We start from the raw sequence: 16,838 nt of genomic DNA on the forward strand, positions 1-16,838 counted from the left end.
GTGACCATGTTGTTTGAAATAGAGGCCAATCATTTCCTTTTCATGCTCTCCACAGCCTACCATATACCTAAACAGTATCATCCATCAACACCTTTTCAAGCCTGAAAAAGCTATTTGACTTCTTGAGATAAAGGTGACTCCATATCTCTCTTATCACCTTTGTTGTCTCCGTTCAATTTCTAAACTGCCAAACACATGTTGCTCTTCAGTTATGACTAATTACAATATTGGCACTAAATATACGACGTCTAATGCCTTCATTAAGGATAACATTGATGTAGTTCATGGCACTCCTTTAGCTTGCCTTAGCACAATTGCAGGGCTTCAAGCATTCAGGTCCAAAACACACATGCCCGGCCTGACCTTGAAGGGGTTCACAATTCATCAGAGCTCAGGTTTCCTACATTTAACCTCCCATGACATCAGAAGCTCCTCAGAAGAGGCTCCTCAGCCTTACCAGTGCATGAATAATAGCAAGATAAATGTTATCAAAACCCCTAATCCTGGGAAGGGTGAAACACTTGGTGTTTCCACTATTTTATCATCCTTCCACATTTTTTTGTTAGTTGCATACAGAGGACTGTCCCTGAATTACATTCTTAGACAAATGTAAGTAATCAGGCAAAACACTGAAGAGTTGAACTCAACTCTATCTTCATCTCCAGAGGTTTTAAGCTCCTTTCTCTCAATGCCAGGACAATACCCTAATGAGTCTCTGTCCACCCACTCTGTGCATTAAATATCTACAGGGCCAGAAAGGCACTTGGTGGATAGATGCATCTGAATTTTACTATTAAGTCAGCTTGGATTAATGCGAGCCTGAATCCACAATAGTTTTGGTTGAATGGATAAAGCTTACTTATCAGCAGAACACAACACTCATTTTTTCCCCTCCTTATTGAACATATGTGAAAACAACAATGCGATTTTAACAGAGTGATCATAGTTCAGCTTCTACAGTTCATCAAAGCATAAGAGTACAAATGTTAAAGGCTAGTACAGCTTGTTATAGGACATGCTTTGAAACATCATTTGCCTTGAGCGCCCAGCATTGGACTGCTGCCTAAAGATATGCAGGTGAGTATTTATTCACATAAGCTTCTATCCATATGAGAAAGCCTGGCAGCAGGGATGTAAAAAACTACCTTCAACAAAATAAAATCATATATTTCCTTTTAAGTTTTGTTTTCCTCCTGCTCAGGAACCCTTGTGAACCAGGCCAGCATATATCCAAAGCAGGCTGAAATTAGAGGAGTTATTTTGGCTGGCTAGAACCCTTAGATTTCAGCACAGGGCACTAGCTGAAGTTTTCAGAAGAGAATACAGGCTTTCCTTTTGTCATTCACGACTGAGAATTCAGACTGCTGTTTAGGTTGGTGGAAATAAAAAGACAAAACTAATGTATTCTGCCAAACTAGCCAGCAAAGCAATTCTGTAATAGGCCCAAGCTCATTCGTGCTCCTCATAGCATGACCTACAAAAGAGCTGAAGGAACTTTTCTTAGAGGCCACAAGGCTATCAGTCTAGTTAAAGAAAATACACGTTTAGAAGTAGAAGCGTGATGTACATTTCAGTCTTTTTTGCAAAAGAGGTCCATAGCGAAAGTTTGCTTTGCAGGGATGTTTGGGCATAGCAGATAGCTTTGTTCAGTTATTCCTACACAAAAGAAACAGGCATACTTTGAGTGTTCTCTTAAAAATAGAAATACCCTCAATTACCGTCATCCAACTTCTTTTTTGTAAAGACCTTCATCAGACAGACTCTCAAAGTGGAGAAGTCTGCCAGTTCTGTGCAGAAGTGCCCTGGAGAATCTAGTTGGTAGAGTACCAAGGCATTTCACAAGACTTAAAGCAGAGATGCACAGTTGGAATATTCTCATAGACTAAGAAATTTCCAAGTGGGGATTAACGCCCAAAGAAAGTGCATCACCACTAGCCCTGCTCCCAGCTCAGACGTTGCCAACTTTAAACAGCTGTGGACTGCTTCCAAATGGCATAGTAGTGCTCATCCACTGATGATCCAAAGTTAAAGAGTAAACTGTGAGGTACCGCCACAATTGAATAACTAAATAATTCAAGTTACATATATTTAGAGAGTCAGAAATACTATTTGCTTTGGAGACTTAAGCTATTATTTGATCAACCATGCTATATATATCCCAGAATAGGAGGGTGTTTTCCTCATACAGTCCTTTTAGAAGAAAAACTTAAATATATGTTTATGCAAGTTACTGACAGTGAGGAAAGGCAAGTAAATTCAGCAAATTTGAACTGAATCTATCTGTTAGAAAGACATTTATGTAGGTAAACAGATAGATATTGCAGTGATCTCTTTCAAACTCTACCTGAAGCGTGCCATCATTCAGTATAGCACTTAGAGAACTAGGTATAAAATCTGGTTCTACCCTAATAAAGAACATCCTCTGTACTCCACAAAGACATCTCCTTAAGACTGAAGGCTTGAAGTCACAGGGAAAAAGACTTCCCATGTAAGAAAAGTACCTCTGCAAACAATATTCTACCGGTAGTCATTTCTGCCCTGAAATTTTCTAGGTCTTTTGATGATTTTTATATCCAAATTAAAGGAGGAATATGTGTGTGTGTGTGTTTTGACTAGGTGGGAAGGAAAGAAACAAGAAAGGCATGAGAAAGGCACCCCTTTGCTAGGGGCATGTGGGAGCCCATGAAGCCCCCATGCCCTCTTCTCTCCCTTCTTCACCAGTTCTAATATATGCAAATGTTAAAGAAAACCAACCAACTGCCCTTTATTTAAAAAGCATTTCATTAAAAAATACATATTTTAACATTAAAAAAAAAGTTATACAGCTTGCAACATCTTCACTCCATGTACTTTTCATAACTCTACCATGAATACATCTGCCTCCAGATTCAAATGAGCACACATACATATCATGCTATAAGAGGGAGGTTCACAGGGCATATAATGCAGGATCACAGCAAGTGTCTGGAGCAGGGCTTTGTTACCCAAGTAATTAGTGACTCAGCTTCTCAAATAAGTAACAGAGGCTTCAAAAGTTCAGACCAGCTGCAGCACTTCACCAAAAATATTGAGATACCCAATGTTAGCCCTCAGGAGGAAAAAGCATAATAAACAACAGGTGTAGGAACTCTGCTGTGCAAGTTTATTTCTCATTGACTTAGAGCAGCATGTGCATTTGAGAACAAATTTCAGATGTTACTGCCAAACCTTATGTTTCAGCCCAACTGTATTTACAGATAACTGAATGGGTTTTCAAAAACTGCACTGTATACAAAAATTCAGAAAACCGTACATCAGTGAAGCTCTTACTTCCCCTCTACCAGAAAAATCAACGTGAAAACTGTCTCTCAACCCTTGAATAGGAAGTGCACCAGAAAGCTTTCATGTGGCATTCGTTCTGTTGGTGGCTTAAAAGACAGTAGCAAAGTTTAAGTCAAATAACGCATCTAGAATTAAAAGTAGAAGTACGGTATTAAGACTTGAAAGTTGAGTCTGACTGTAGAACACATTCAGTTACTTTATCCTAATGGCAGGCAACTGCTTCTTTCTGAGAGATCTATTTGGCAGACCACACGCTACAAGCATTTAAAAACTTTTTCAAATTATGTGATGTTTGAAGAAGAAAGCAACTACCTAGGTCAGAGAAGAGCTGTGTAACGCTGAGTAGTGGATAAGCCTGTCCTGTAATACACTGCATCATGCCCTTCCTAATCTAAACACTGCTTGTTTTCTGCTTCTCCTGGAAGGAGTCTAGATCCACAAGTCATCACAAGTTGGCTTTTTCAGAAGGTCAGTTATTATAAGATGCATCCAAAGTCTTCTTAGACATGTTGGGCGGGGAAGAACTGAGAACTGCAGTAAGCCAGATACAAAAATACAAGTGAGAGTAGCCCTTTAATTGAGCACTTCAGTAAAATGGCTAGACTTAATCCCTGAATGGTACCAACAGAAACAGGTTAATAATTTCCTTTTGTTGCAGTGAGTCTGCCAGTATGTACCAACAGCCCCAAACCTTTATTGGTTGTCAGTTTCCCAAGAAGCTGGCATTCTTTTCCCAGTAACAATCATCTGATCTGCTGTAAGCTTAGAGTCACATAACTATTTTCCACTTAAGTAAGATAAGACCTCTTCGGACCTGTTACAGGCAACTTTACGTCAGAGTATTCATACATACAAAACTCTCACAAACCCAGGAAAAAAAGTTAGTTGTTAACCAACTGTAAGATTTTTCCTCAGTCCTTCAGAGATTCTCAGGAAAGCAGGTCACTTGAATACTAAAAAAAAAGTCTTATTAAGTGCAAGGAGTTACCACACAATATGAAGATATCACAGTCACAAATTACAAAATATCACATACTGCTGCTGGGAAAGGACTATGTTAGGGTCATCATACATCCATTCAGTGGTACACTCAAATAAGATGACACTCAGCAAAAGTAACAGTACTACCTTGAAGATCTGTAGTAGTGTGATTAGAGTGAGGAATAAGTTTCAGTGCAGCATCCACAAAGGCAAGAATTTAATAACATCACTAGCCCAGTACAAAAAAGTACAAACGTAAAGTATAAAACAGTTTAACAAGTCACAGGCACAATGAAAATAGCCAATTACTTTAAATTCATCTCCATAACCAAGTTTCCCTGCAGTGCAGAAACAAGCTTTACATCAGTAACTGTGATCATAGTACAAATACGAAGGTGTCAAATTTTTAGGAAGGTTCATTTTGTAATGATTCTTGGCCTGGCAATAGTGACTGTCTTAAATTTCAACTTAAATTTCAGTATCTTTTCAATTGTGCCTAGAGGCTTCTATTTTCAGTTTCTTTTCATCACCTTTAAGATTACTGCTCGAGTTTTATAGACATACATCACTGCAGCTAGAGTTGGACACTCAAAGTACTAGTAAAACTAGGTTAAAAAAAAAAAAAATCAGCTCTCGTGGCTAGCCATGGTTGTGATAACATTAATAATTGACAACAGAACTAAAGTGTCACAGAAATAGGTTCTTTTCTTTCTACTCCCTAGGGAGTGGATCCACAGAATCAGAGATCAGGCCTAGTAACTGTGGTTGCTGTGAGGAAGCGTGAGGTTTCTATCTACCCCGCAACTGCTCTGCAAATATAAAGAGAACTATGATGTTGAATGCTTTTCAGTGACTTACTTAAGAGCCTTTTATCTATTTCATATTTTTTCACCCCAGCTTTTTTAGTTTTAAGACGTACTTACTTCCAGAGGACTTCCAGCTGTAGCTTGATAGTGCCCAGTTCAGTTATATCCACAATGATTGCTTGAGGCTTGGCTGTAAAGAAGTTTATGCTGTCACATGTCACAACACCAACTAGAACTGTGGCCAGTCCTCGCAGTTCTGTCACCTGCTAGGACAGACAAATATATCCGTTTTCATCTCAAAAGACAACCCTAGGAGTCAAGTGCATGGAAAGGAAATCATCCCTGGCTCAGATCTGCTCAGATGCCCAAACAAACTTAAAACCCTGATCTCTGATCCTAAACTGCTGTGAGCCAGTATTCCACAAAGAATACACCATGGACTGTTCACAAAAAAAAAAAATAAAAAAGAGAGGTTCAAGAGTAGAAGACATACAGCTGTACAGTACATCTAATAACAGAAAGAGGAGGACAGTGTGAAAAATATTGGTCAGACTTTCATAAGTCAACAAAAAGCATAAAGCTTTATTAGCACTTCTAAAACAAAGTGATTGCCTCAGAAAAAACTTGTATTGCTTTACAACTATTATGAGAAAACAGCCTCTCAATTACCCTCTCACCCCATCTACATCACACAGTGGTATCAAGAGAGGTGTTACACAGATACCAGGTTCCAACCCAACCATTACACACCACACCTTGATTTCAAACTGCTCATGGAGATTGGGTATAAAGATCTTTTCTTCTTCATCCCACGTTTGGCTGTCATCAGTCTCGATCTTGCCTTTCAACCTCCATTTTTGGCGCCCCAGTCGCACAGAAACCTGGAAAAAACAAGGAGGAAAGATGTTAGGTCAGCATATCGCCAGGGCCTTGCTCTCATCAAGATAGTGAACAGTTCTACCATAGCCTGTTTCCCACTTGCCTTCTACACGCTGTACCCTTGCTCTCCAGTTCCTCAACTACAAATTCACAGCAATAACATAAAGGACAAAATGAATCATTATATACTGCACCTCATACTGGTCACCTGGGCAGAGACGTGCAAATCCCACCAAGCCTGAAAAGAGAAGAAAAGCTCCTAATATTTGAAGAGTTTTACAGTGTCCCAACAAAGCCTCACTAAAGCAGTCAATAACTCCTTGCACTTAGCCTCATGCAGAAGCTATCCCACTGGGCCAAAACTCCTTGTCAGCTTTTGTACTCAAATATAAAGTAACATTCTAGATCTGTTTTACAGCACTGAAGCAAACAGAGGTTCACCAAAAATTCTGGTCAGGGTCAGACACAGAAAACACTGGAAGCAACTCACATTAATTTCGGGTTTCCTAGGTAGAAACCTGATTCATTTAGAGTCTATTTATTGAACTAATGAGTCTTGAAAGCAATGTGACAAGAACATACCTTTCATCTTCAAGTGAAACTCTCCTAAATGGACCTCTAACGCCCCTTCTATGAAGCACATGTCCTAAAAGAAAGACTGAACAGTCAACTAGGACTGAAAAGCAGAGTGAATGTAGTAGCGCCCTTTCCATACATGTCATGTTCTTATGCTATCTTTAAATGTCTTTGGCTTATATTTATTTTATATAACAGACTAACACTTGCACTAGTGGAGGTCAATGGAGAGAACATTCATACCACTGTTAAGATAGGAAATCGCGATGCCTCTCCACAAAAGAGTGGAACTTTCAATCAGTTCATCTTCACTTACTTTGCACTGCTTGTTCTATAAAAATAGCATAACTTACACATTTTTGAATCCAATACTCATCACATTACTTCCAGTGGAAGTCACAATGGACACCAACATTACAGCAGAAATGCAACAAGTTTTTCATTTGTCTTCACAGAATCATAGAATTGCTCTGGTTGGAAAAGACCTTAAAGATCACCAAGTCCAACCGCAACCTAACCATACCACCCTAACTCTAACAACCCTCTGCTTCATGAGAACTTGAAGCCAAACTGAGTAGTGGACAAAAATGGAGGAAACCAGAGCTTTGCCTGAAAGGTTATTTATGTCATGAGTTTCAGTTCACATTATGTATGTATTTTAGTCATGTTAAGTTTCTAAATCCCCATTACTGGAAAAGACATCAACAGCTCCCGATGTTTTTTTTTGCTAAGCAACAGTCAGGTCTTTGCTACGCATTAGTGGCACTTCCTACCTCTGTACACTCCTGAAAGTTCTTATAGAGCTCCACTAGGCTCTCCCTGGAGGCTTTGGTGGAAGGAGACAAGGAAAAGGCACGTTTCATATTAGTGGCGCCATCTCGTAGTCTGCACTGGATACAATAAGCTTCATAGAGTTCTTCTACCTTTAAATTTGTGGATAATTTCAATAAGGAACATTGTCAGTCTTTAATGGAGGGGAAAAAAAAAGAAGACCCACAAACAAAACCCATTATCTTAGTACTGCAACATGCTGCAACTCATGTATTTTACAGATTGGTAGCAAGGTAACTGTTTATATTCCTGAAAACAAAGAGGAGGGGATATTGAGAAATAATTTGCTCTACAATTATTAGACTAGAAGACAGGAAGTAGAGTAACACCTCGTTAACAGCAAAATTACAAAACAGGAAGCTGATTCTCTTAAAACACATTAATACACCTACAGCTTTAGTCATGTCTAAGGAGATTTAATTCTTTCGAAGCAGACGTGCATATTTCAGAGGTGATAGGGGATAACATGTAAATGTCCTAAAAGCAGAAGTACTTTCTGGAAAAACTGGCTGAGTATACAAATTGGTTTCACAGGCAAACATTCAGCCTGAATAGAAACATTCAAGAAAATAAATAAAAATCCCCGTCTTCCATAACAGAGTGGTTATAGCTTTCAGAAAGTATCCAGTATTATTTATCTTTAGAAAAACTATCATCAAACTATTTTCTATTCAGAGAGTTTGCTTATATAGAAATGTCTCACACATACAAGGCAAAATTCCCTTACTTTGCTTATGTGGAATTCCAGTTTTCTAATGTATCTCTCCACAGAGCGAATTTGCTTTTGAAGTAGGTAGGTAGGTAGGGAGAGAGAAAAACCTTGATTAGTTTTTTCAGTATTTCCTAAAAAAGTCTTTAAGTAACACAGTAAGCATCATTACTTTTTCCATTTTTGCAATACTCACAGTGCTTACCTTATCAAGGTCATAGTAGAAGGCCTGAAAGACAAATAGCACAAATTGAACAGAAGATCACATCTTTGTATCAAACTAACAACATTTTTATAATTTATGATGGAACTCACCATGCGTTTAATCTAAATGCACTCAATTAATGTGTACTGTTTACTACAAGGAGACAGCCCAAAAAACTTTAGAAGCAGTCTCGTTTTCTGTGTGTGGTTGGTTTGCTTCCCTAACTCCACCACAGATGCTTGAATTGAGACAGCAGCCCTGTCACCTTTAGATGTAACAAAGACTTGGATGCAGTCACGGCACATAGGACTTTATTTTTTTGCCTATCATTTCCCAAACGAAAGGAATTCTGATGTGTGAGTTATCTTCACATTAACACTGTTGCTGAAGGTACTTTTAGGGAGTTGTGAACAGAGCAGAATCTATGTTGCTAAGATACATTTATCAGCTATTAAAAACAAAGTGTGGTCTTTCTATTTCAAACTTGAGGAAAAATAACCCTAGTTAAAAAAAGGAGTGTGATTTAAATAACAAAGGTGGATGCTGAAAGAGGGAAATTTCAAGTTCAGATCTAAACATAATTTGCTCCATAAATTCTAGATTGTGATGATTTGCTGGATCTCACCTCAGTGCTTTAACTAGAAAACCCCCAAGAGTTCAAAATGTGAGAGATATCATCTATTTTTGTGCCAGCCTTTTAAAATTCACTTAGTTATTAAGATCTACATACCAATCTGGAGTTCCTTTTTGTATCTTTGTGTCGATCAGAGAGATAATCCAATTCAGCCTGATGTGCTTCTAGGTACTCACTGGAGAGAAAGAAAACCAGAAGCATTATGTTTTTCTGGTACATTCATTATGGTATCTTCTCAAATATTTTTTTCAGCAGAATGCTAAAAAAACAAATTCCTTCTCTAGAAATTTCCCTTTTCTTCTCTAGAGGGATAAATGACTTTACAGATGGACATGGACCAACAGATGAGGAAGAGCAGCTTCCATTGGTAATTATTTGTTCTCAATGCCAAGTTATTCCTAGAAGATCAGGAGACAGATATACAGAAGCACCTGTAAAAGAGGAACCTAGGTCCACTAAAATCTCAGAATACTTTTTGTGAGGTAGAAAAATCTGTTCATTTGTTCAGCAAGTCTTTTCTTACAGTTATGGAGGAGTAGGTCTTCATCAACCAACCCCATCTTAAAAAAAAAATAACCTGCAGCATTAACCATTGCATTACAGAATGAAACTTACAGAAATACTCTGTATGCCAGGTAGGGCAGATATCATCCACTGTTTCAGTATGCAGAACTGAATACCACCTTTTAGAACGCTAGACACTCCTTCATGCAACTGTCACTTTTTCCAGAGCAGGAACTATTTTGCAAAGTGTGAAGAACTTGACGCCAGTTGGCTTCTTTACAGCTGCTTGCATGCTAAGGTTGGCCCTTAAGAATTCTTATAAGGCCTTTAACTATTTCTGCTGAGAATATCTCCTTCCAATTCTGCTTTTAACGCAATGTGTGTTCCTCTCACTTTTAAAAGGGAATTAAAGCCACTTGGTATATACTATATAAGACACAGTCACAGAGCAGTTAAAATAATATCACACTAGTCAACTACTCTTCAGGTTTGCTTTGATGCATTTGATTGTCTTACTGTTAAAAGATCAGATCACCCAAGGTTCTCAATGGTGGAGCATTCAGCTGCCTGCTCATCACACTTGCCCATTAATAGCTCACTGCAGGAGCATCCAGCACTGTTGGCAGGGAAGTTTGCTTTCCTTTTAGGAGAGCTTTGTCACTTCTAGGTTAAAGCATGTGAATGCTGCCAGCTTGATGGAATGGTACCCAGATGGTTAACAGAAAAAAGTTATTTGCTACAACTATTAAGAAAGAGGCACACATAACATTCTGTACTGAAAATTCAAGTTACTCCAGCACCAAGCAGTCTTAGTCTGTATCTACTTAAAATTTGGACTTCACATTGCCATGTGATACAGTTGTTTTCCGTAGGTTACTTTAGTCAATTAGTTAGCTGCTCACTTTTGGCAGGAGTCTGATCACATGGCGCTCTCTGCAGAGCTGGGAACGAACTCCGATCCACTTTATAGTTTCTCCTCCCTAAACTGTGCTAAATTCTAAACTCTGCAAAAACATTTAATTCCATTATTTGTTTTAAATCTAAATTCTAATAAGACATCTACTGATTCTTTTATTTATTTTAGGACCAAGACTTCATAGTTCTTTATTTGGGGAAAAAAAAAAAAAAAGTGACACTTGAGAGCATCATGTAAGTTATTAGGGTGCTTTTCATGCTCTTAAGAAAACTATGATCAGAATTAACACAGCAGCAAAAATTCTGAGGAAAACAAAAAAAATACAGGAACAAACTTCACAGGATGCCAACAGGAAAAAGATACAAGTTTTGCAAATCCAAGGGATGTTTTTTATCTTCTAACAGCAGCCTTAGAGCATAAATGAAGTTCCTACAGTATTAGACCATGTTCACTGACATCAACTCCAATGATCTAACATGTATATTTTCATACAGTAAGGTCTGTGGATGCAGTCTAAAGTTTTAGTCACTGGTGGAGTCAAAGATGGATACAAATTATATCATTATAATTATATATGTGGCATTATATCACCACATCTTACTACAGTCTGTAATACCAAGAATGCAAGCTCACCCATATTTTATTCGCCATTTAAGCACTGAGTAATATCAGCATTTCATGATGAAACTGACAGCTTCCTCAAAGTCAGAACACCCCAAATCCACACTGCCAGCCCTCTTTGATTTCTGTTATGCCTGCTGCATACACCCATGTCTACCAGACAGAGAGAACATACAAATTGGACCTTTTGTCCTTTTTAGTCAAATTCATACTAATCCAGCATTGTCCATGTGGTCTGAAACAGTACTAGCTTTAAAGGAATAAAATTGAAGTAAGGAGCTTAATCTTGTTAGTACTGCCATTGGAAGATGAGGTTATGCTATAGATTTGTTTCATCACCTCAAGTCAACTAGGTTTTTCATGTGGATCTGCTCAGACCTATACCTTACAACAGCTCTATAATATCTTATGTGTCATGTAATATGCATAGAGATAACAGAAACAGCTATTTCTGTTACCTCCTCTAGAAGCTTTCTTTAAATTACCTCCAAAATCCAGCTGTCCTACCCCTCTTCAATTATCTTCTTTATCTTCAGGCTTTCTGCTTCCTACTCTGTATCCTCTGACAGCCTCCCTTTCTTGAGATCTCAGTTGCTCCAGAAGAAAATAGGCAATTTCCCAACAGAGTTTTACTTGTCACTGATTTTTTTTTTTTTTTTTTAAGAAGTATAACAAACAAGGAACAAACAAAAAACATCAGAGGACCTCGAACATTTTGTTTGTGAGCAGATTGGCTGAGCACAAACAAAACTGTTGTATTCCAAAATTTCAAACCAGTGCCTAGAGAAGTTATTATGTAAATTTAGGTATGACAAATGGAGACAGAGAACAACACGATATACAGAGTTAAGCAGCATGACTAGGTATGATAAGTTACAGTATTTAAGAGTCCTTACTTAAGTCCTTTCTTCAAAGCTTCAAAAATTTTCTTCACCTGCAGTGGTTTTGGATCCCAGATGACTGCCCCTTTCTGCAGTGAAGAATAAGCCTTAGGGGATTTCAATGACATTCTTGATCTTACTGAGCTTCTGCTGAGAGACTTTCTGTAGGAAAAGAAAGGAAATAAGGAAGAGATGAAAAATGCACCACCTGGAAGAAAAGAGATATCTAACCTACAGTTAGCTTCCAGGCTACAAGTTATATGCCCCATCCCACATGGCTTTATTGAAAAGAATAAAGCTCTTGATACAGCAAGAACACTTTCACAGATAATATTAGAAAATTAATGCACAGCGTCAAATACCTAATGCAGACAAGGCACAAATTCTTTCGTGACTCCAACAGAACTAAGAAATGGCTGCTAGAAGCAGACTTAAGGAAGAGCCCTCAGGCAAATAAACTGTAAACAATCACATTGTTATCATTTCTCTTAAGCCTTGCTTGGCATTAGTTAAGTCTCTGATTCTACACACACATTCACACTGGCTATTGAGCTAACTACAGAAACAGTCACGTAAGTCATGCTGCAGGACAGGATCACCCTCATTCTGTCTCTCATCTGCAATCCAGTAAAGTAAGGCAACAAACCTTTGCTAACAACTACAAACCAGAAGTAGATTTCAGGAGAATTCTACTCTCCAGCTACCAGTAAACTCTAGAGAAATACCTAAAAATTTACATTTCTAAACATTCCCCTGGGCACAAGTACAGAGTAGAACAAACACACATGATTAGCCTTAAAACATTACCAAGAGACTAGATAAGCTATTATCTTTTGGACTGACAAAGCTAACATAAAAAAGCCTTTAGAGTTCTTTGCCAACCTTCATCAACCACTGAAAAGATCATTTAGACCCCCAACATATTATAGAAAAGCCTACTGCCAAGCTCAGGTTACATACAAGATATAATTATCAAAGTGTTTTTTCCAGTATCTAACACCTCACTTGCTGCAAAAACAAAATTAAATACCATCTCTAACAGAAATCACACACAGGGCTATTTTCACTAACCTGAGGAATTACAACACTCTATCTATATTCTCTTCCAAAGCCTCAATTAGTTTTATCCAGCTTTGTTAATATTCCCCGAAAGCCAAGCTTCTAAAATAACATTGACTTAAAGAAGGTTCCTATTCCATGAAGCTGAGACAACTGGTTGCATTCAGAGAAGCTTTCCACCTTCTCTATTATTTCCATCCTAAATTCAGTTCACCTGGGAAAATGGTGAACTCAAATAGACTTAATAATTATCCACTGGTTGCTGTAAGGTGTAGGCATGTGACTCAGTGCCTAATGAGATTATCAAGCTGGGTGATGGAACAATTATCCTGGTGCTCAGTTTCTGCTTTTCTTTTAACATCTAATCTGCTGCCACAGATCACTAGATATTTAGTTTCTTCACCCCAATGATTATCTTAAGTGACTTTTTTTTTTTTTTTTTAATGATGGCTTAATGTAAAGCGTTGATCAATGAAATCATTTTGAGCTTAGGTTACCTATACCAAGAACATAAATGCTAAATTAAAAAATCACAATACCACTGTGGGTTTTTTCCCTCTAAAATAACAAATCTTTGAGTAAGTATTTCATGCAAAGTGAGAGGCTTTCAATAGGAATAACACTGGAAGTAACAGTCCAGCCACTAACAACAGTTAAAACCATCTCCTAGAATGATCACTAATTAAAATTCCTTCATGCAAAGAAGAAAATAGCATCCATATTCATATTTTAGATAAGTATTCTAAATGGCAAGGTACCATACAGAACATAATTCTATCTTTTGAAATTAAAAAGCCCAAATTACTCTTGTTTTTATTTGTTTGGGGGGATGAAAGACTTTGGTGTTTACCTTCAGAGTTTTGGGCTGCGAAGCCTAAATTTAGGAAACCACCTTCCTTCAGTTTCAAGTATTGCATGTGTATGGGAACTGCTGAGTCATGGCCTGAACCTCTGATTGATCACCTGAGGTGAGCAATGAGCCAGCCAGAGGAGCACAGGTGAAGGCAATTCAGCTGTGCTGCTGGAAGGGGTGGATCCAGGCTGCACCTCTCCTAGGCCTACTGAAGAGCTGGCTGCCAGTGGGGAAGGATCTCTGCTGGAGATCGCCTCTTCTGATGTTTTGTAGGTGAGCCCAGCATAAAGGTAAGTCTTCCATTTATTCTCTTTTGTTATCATTGTCCACTTTGCCTAACTCTCTTGATTATATTGTGATTGTAACATCTTGATATCCATTGATTATACAGCATGTAAACAATAAATAGGGATGGACTGTGATTTAAAACTCACTTTTCTCCAATATCTTCTGGGTGATATAGCCAATAGGTATCAGGACACTGATGTTTAGAATCCTATTTTCATACACTGAATAGAAATGTTGAATATAGCTAGCTTGGGATTTTAAGGACAGCACTTAAAGGTAGCTGCTATGTTACTGCTTTCCCTTGTGAACTTAGTAACATAAGTATCAGATTTCCTATTTTATAGGTAACAGTAATAACATTTGCTGTGGAGACAACTGTGAAATAAAATTAAACAGTGTGTCTGATTGAGAGCCTCAGAAAGTTGCTGAACAAATACAAAAGTACATTTAGCATCTGTTTAAGAATCCACGTGGACCTGATTTGTGTGTCACCCTTTGATTAAACCTTGCATTGGGCCCCTGCAGTCTCCTGCTGTGTTTTGCAACATTGCTTGAGAGAGAATTAAGTTAAGAGAGGGTAATTCTAAGACTTACCACGTTGGAGAAGGCTCTACGTTTGCTAGGTTATGATTGAGTAGCTAGTACAAAGATCTCTCTTAATATCGTGATTCCTGAACAAAACTGTTTGACTAAACACTTAAATAACAAAAAGGAATATAAGAAAAAATATACGATACATAGAGAAATGTATAGGCATTTGGCTAGAAAACCACTGCAGCTAGAAATAACAGATTTATCTTAAGGGATAAAGACATTTTTCTGTTTTGAGCATTCTTAGACTTTCTTTATTGGAGAAACAGCTGTACCCCTTTCCTGGTAGATCCTTTCCCTGCTGCAATTCCCACAATGTACTTGAGCTCAAGTCTGTTTATGTAATTTATTACCAGTGCTTCTTCAAGATTATTGGTGTAATTTCAGATGTTTAATTCTTGCTGAGTGTAGGACTATTTTCCAGCTTCCACAACAAATTAATTTACTCCAATACAAAGACTTCTTGATCATATTGCAGTCATGCTGGAATTCCATTTCTGGACATATCTTGTACCTTACTATGATATGTTTACCTAAAAGTTAATGTAGTCTTTTGGTTCTTTGAAAACATATTTTACTAAACAAGTCCAGAATTTTAGTGATATACACCTCGATTATTTTTTTTTTTTTAGTACTCTAATACTTTTAGAAGCACACTTTCCAATAACTCTATGATACCTAGAAATAATTTACTTTCTTTTTACTCCAGTGTGCACTGGCAGCCAGAGATGATACTACTTTGAATTCGTATATCACATCTTCAAAAAGCACTCCACAGGCTATACAAATAAATTAGGGATCACTAAATGCAGAAGAACAAGAAGAACACTTCTAGAGCGAAAAAAAGCTGGATAGTCATCTGCATAAAGCAATGCTACATAAGATAAGCAAAAAGGGAAAAACAGTGCTGGATGGTTTATCAGTTACTGTGTTGGACTGAAAACCGAAAGATTGGATAGCAACCTTGGTTATACTGTTGACCTGTCACTGACAGTAGTGAATTTGCAGTAGCCTTCTTGACCTCTCTGTCTTCCACCCTTGCTCTTGTTTGTGGCATTGCCAGAAAGCAGTCCCTCCTCTTGTGTTTTGCTACTCTGCTTAAATAACTCCAGGAGAGTTTTAGTCAAGCTCAATTACATATTTTGGCAGGATTCACCATTAATATCTATCTTTTCAAAGGTCTATGAGATTTTTAATTACTATAGCTATTCTGAACACTTTCCATTTTATCAGAACACTGGTATTAGCCAGAACATATCCTTTATTATAAGGGTCATTAGAACAGGCCTGAAGGAAAAATGTCTCCTACTAGAGTACTAATACTAATTCTTGAGCACACTGAGATCCCAAGAACTAATTTCTGGAAATTAGAAAACTGGTTTTTTAAAATGACACAGGTAAATAATATTAATTTTAGAATCAGACCTACTTCAGCATTTGCAAGTGAGGTCATCTCTGCAATCATATCCACTTTCGAGCTCCAGTGAAGTGGAGGTCAGTAATTACAACAGTCTCTGTAGCACCTTCCAGACTGATTTATTTATTTATTTATTTATTTATTTATTTATTTTAAGAAATGGATGCTATCTAGTTTCTGATACATAACTTCTCTCACAGATCAGAAATCCAGCCATCTCTAAATTACAGTGTGTACAGCAGTAAGATAATACAATGTGAAGTGTAACTGTTAACACTGATCATGACAAGAGTCAATAGTTTTAAATAAAAAATGAAGGAATGACTCCTATGTACAGATGTTTTGTGTTGAAAAATACATTCCTAGTATGTAATATTTATTGTCTGGCGGGTCAGGTACTTTTTTGATTGTTTTACTTACGCTAATTTTCTGCTCTGCACAGTGCTGAATCCAGTGAAGGAACAACTCCTACTGATACCACCTCCATCACCAGAAGAGACGAATGTGAGTTTGACCGACATGACCACAATCAGTAAGTCTGCTGGATTCTGCAATAAACAGAAAAATAAATGAGTTGAAACCTTGGCAGTTCAGACTTACACCTGTGCTGTTGCAAGTGCTGAGCTGCAAGAAAGTGGAAAGCCAGAAAAAATGCAGATTAAATAGAAAAAAACAAAACAAAACAAAAAAAACAACACTTGTCTGCTATAGACGTTTCCTCTGTTGCCACGCACAGAATCAAAGAATCACCACGATTGGAAAAGAC

At 37.7% G+C, this 16,838-nt stretch overlaps 1 protein-coding gene across 25 annotated transcripts in view; it reads right to left on the bottom strand.

Moving 5' to 3' along the window:
• The window catches only part of RIPOR3 (RIPOR family member 3), a 54,927-nt gene that overhangs the window by 12,770 nt on the left and 25,319 nt on the right, over window positions 1–16,838 (bottom strand). For 18 of the 25 annotated variants that reach the window (XM_048963422.1, XM_048963419.1, XM_048963418.1 and 15 more), the window contains 10 exons: window positions 16,493–16,620; window positions 11,880–12,026; window positions 9,039–9,117; window positions 8,300–8,332; window positions 8,122–8,175; window positions 7,337–7,486; window positions 6,570–6,633; window positions 6,182–6,225; window positions 5,864–5,989; window positions 5,226–5,374 (listed from right to left, as the gene is read on the bottom strand). In XM_048963422.1, coding sequence (XP_048819379.1) covers window positions 5,226–5,374; window positions 5,864–5,989; window positions 6,182–6,225; window positions 6,570–6,633; window positions 7,337–7,486; window positions 8,122–8,175; window positions 8,300–8,332; window positions 9,039–9,117; window positions 11,880–12,026; window positions 16,493–16,593 — 947 coding nt within the window. In that variant the 5' untranslated portion in view covers window positions 16,594–16,620. Of the gene's footprint in view, window positions 1–5,225; window positions 5,375–5,863; window positions 5,990–6,181; window positions 6,226–6,569; window positions 6,634–7,336; window positions 7,487–8,121; window positions 8,176–8,299; window positions 8,333–9,038; window positions 9,118–11,879; window positions 12,027–12,226; window positions 12,315–12,935; window positions 13,733–13,773; window positions 13,872–16,492; window positions 16,621–16,838 lie in introns of those variants that run through there. The other 7 variants (XM_048963404.1, XM_048963403.1, XM_048963405.1 and 4 more) reach the window with 6 other exon arrangements.

Source organism: Lagopus muta, chromosome 16 (genome assembly GCF_023343835.1).
Source record: "Lagopus muta isolate bLagMut1 chromosome 16, bLagMut1 primary, whole genome shotgun sequence".
Classification (NCBI taxonomy): Eukaryota; Metazoa; Chordata; class Aves; order Galliformes; family Phasianidae; genus Lagopus; species Lagopus muta.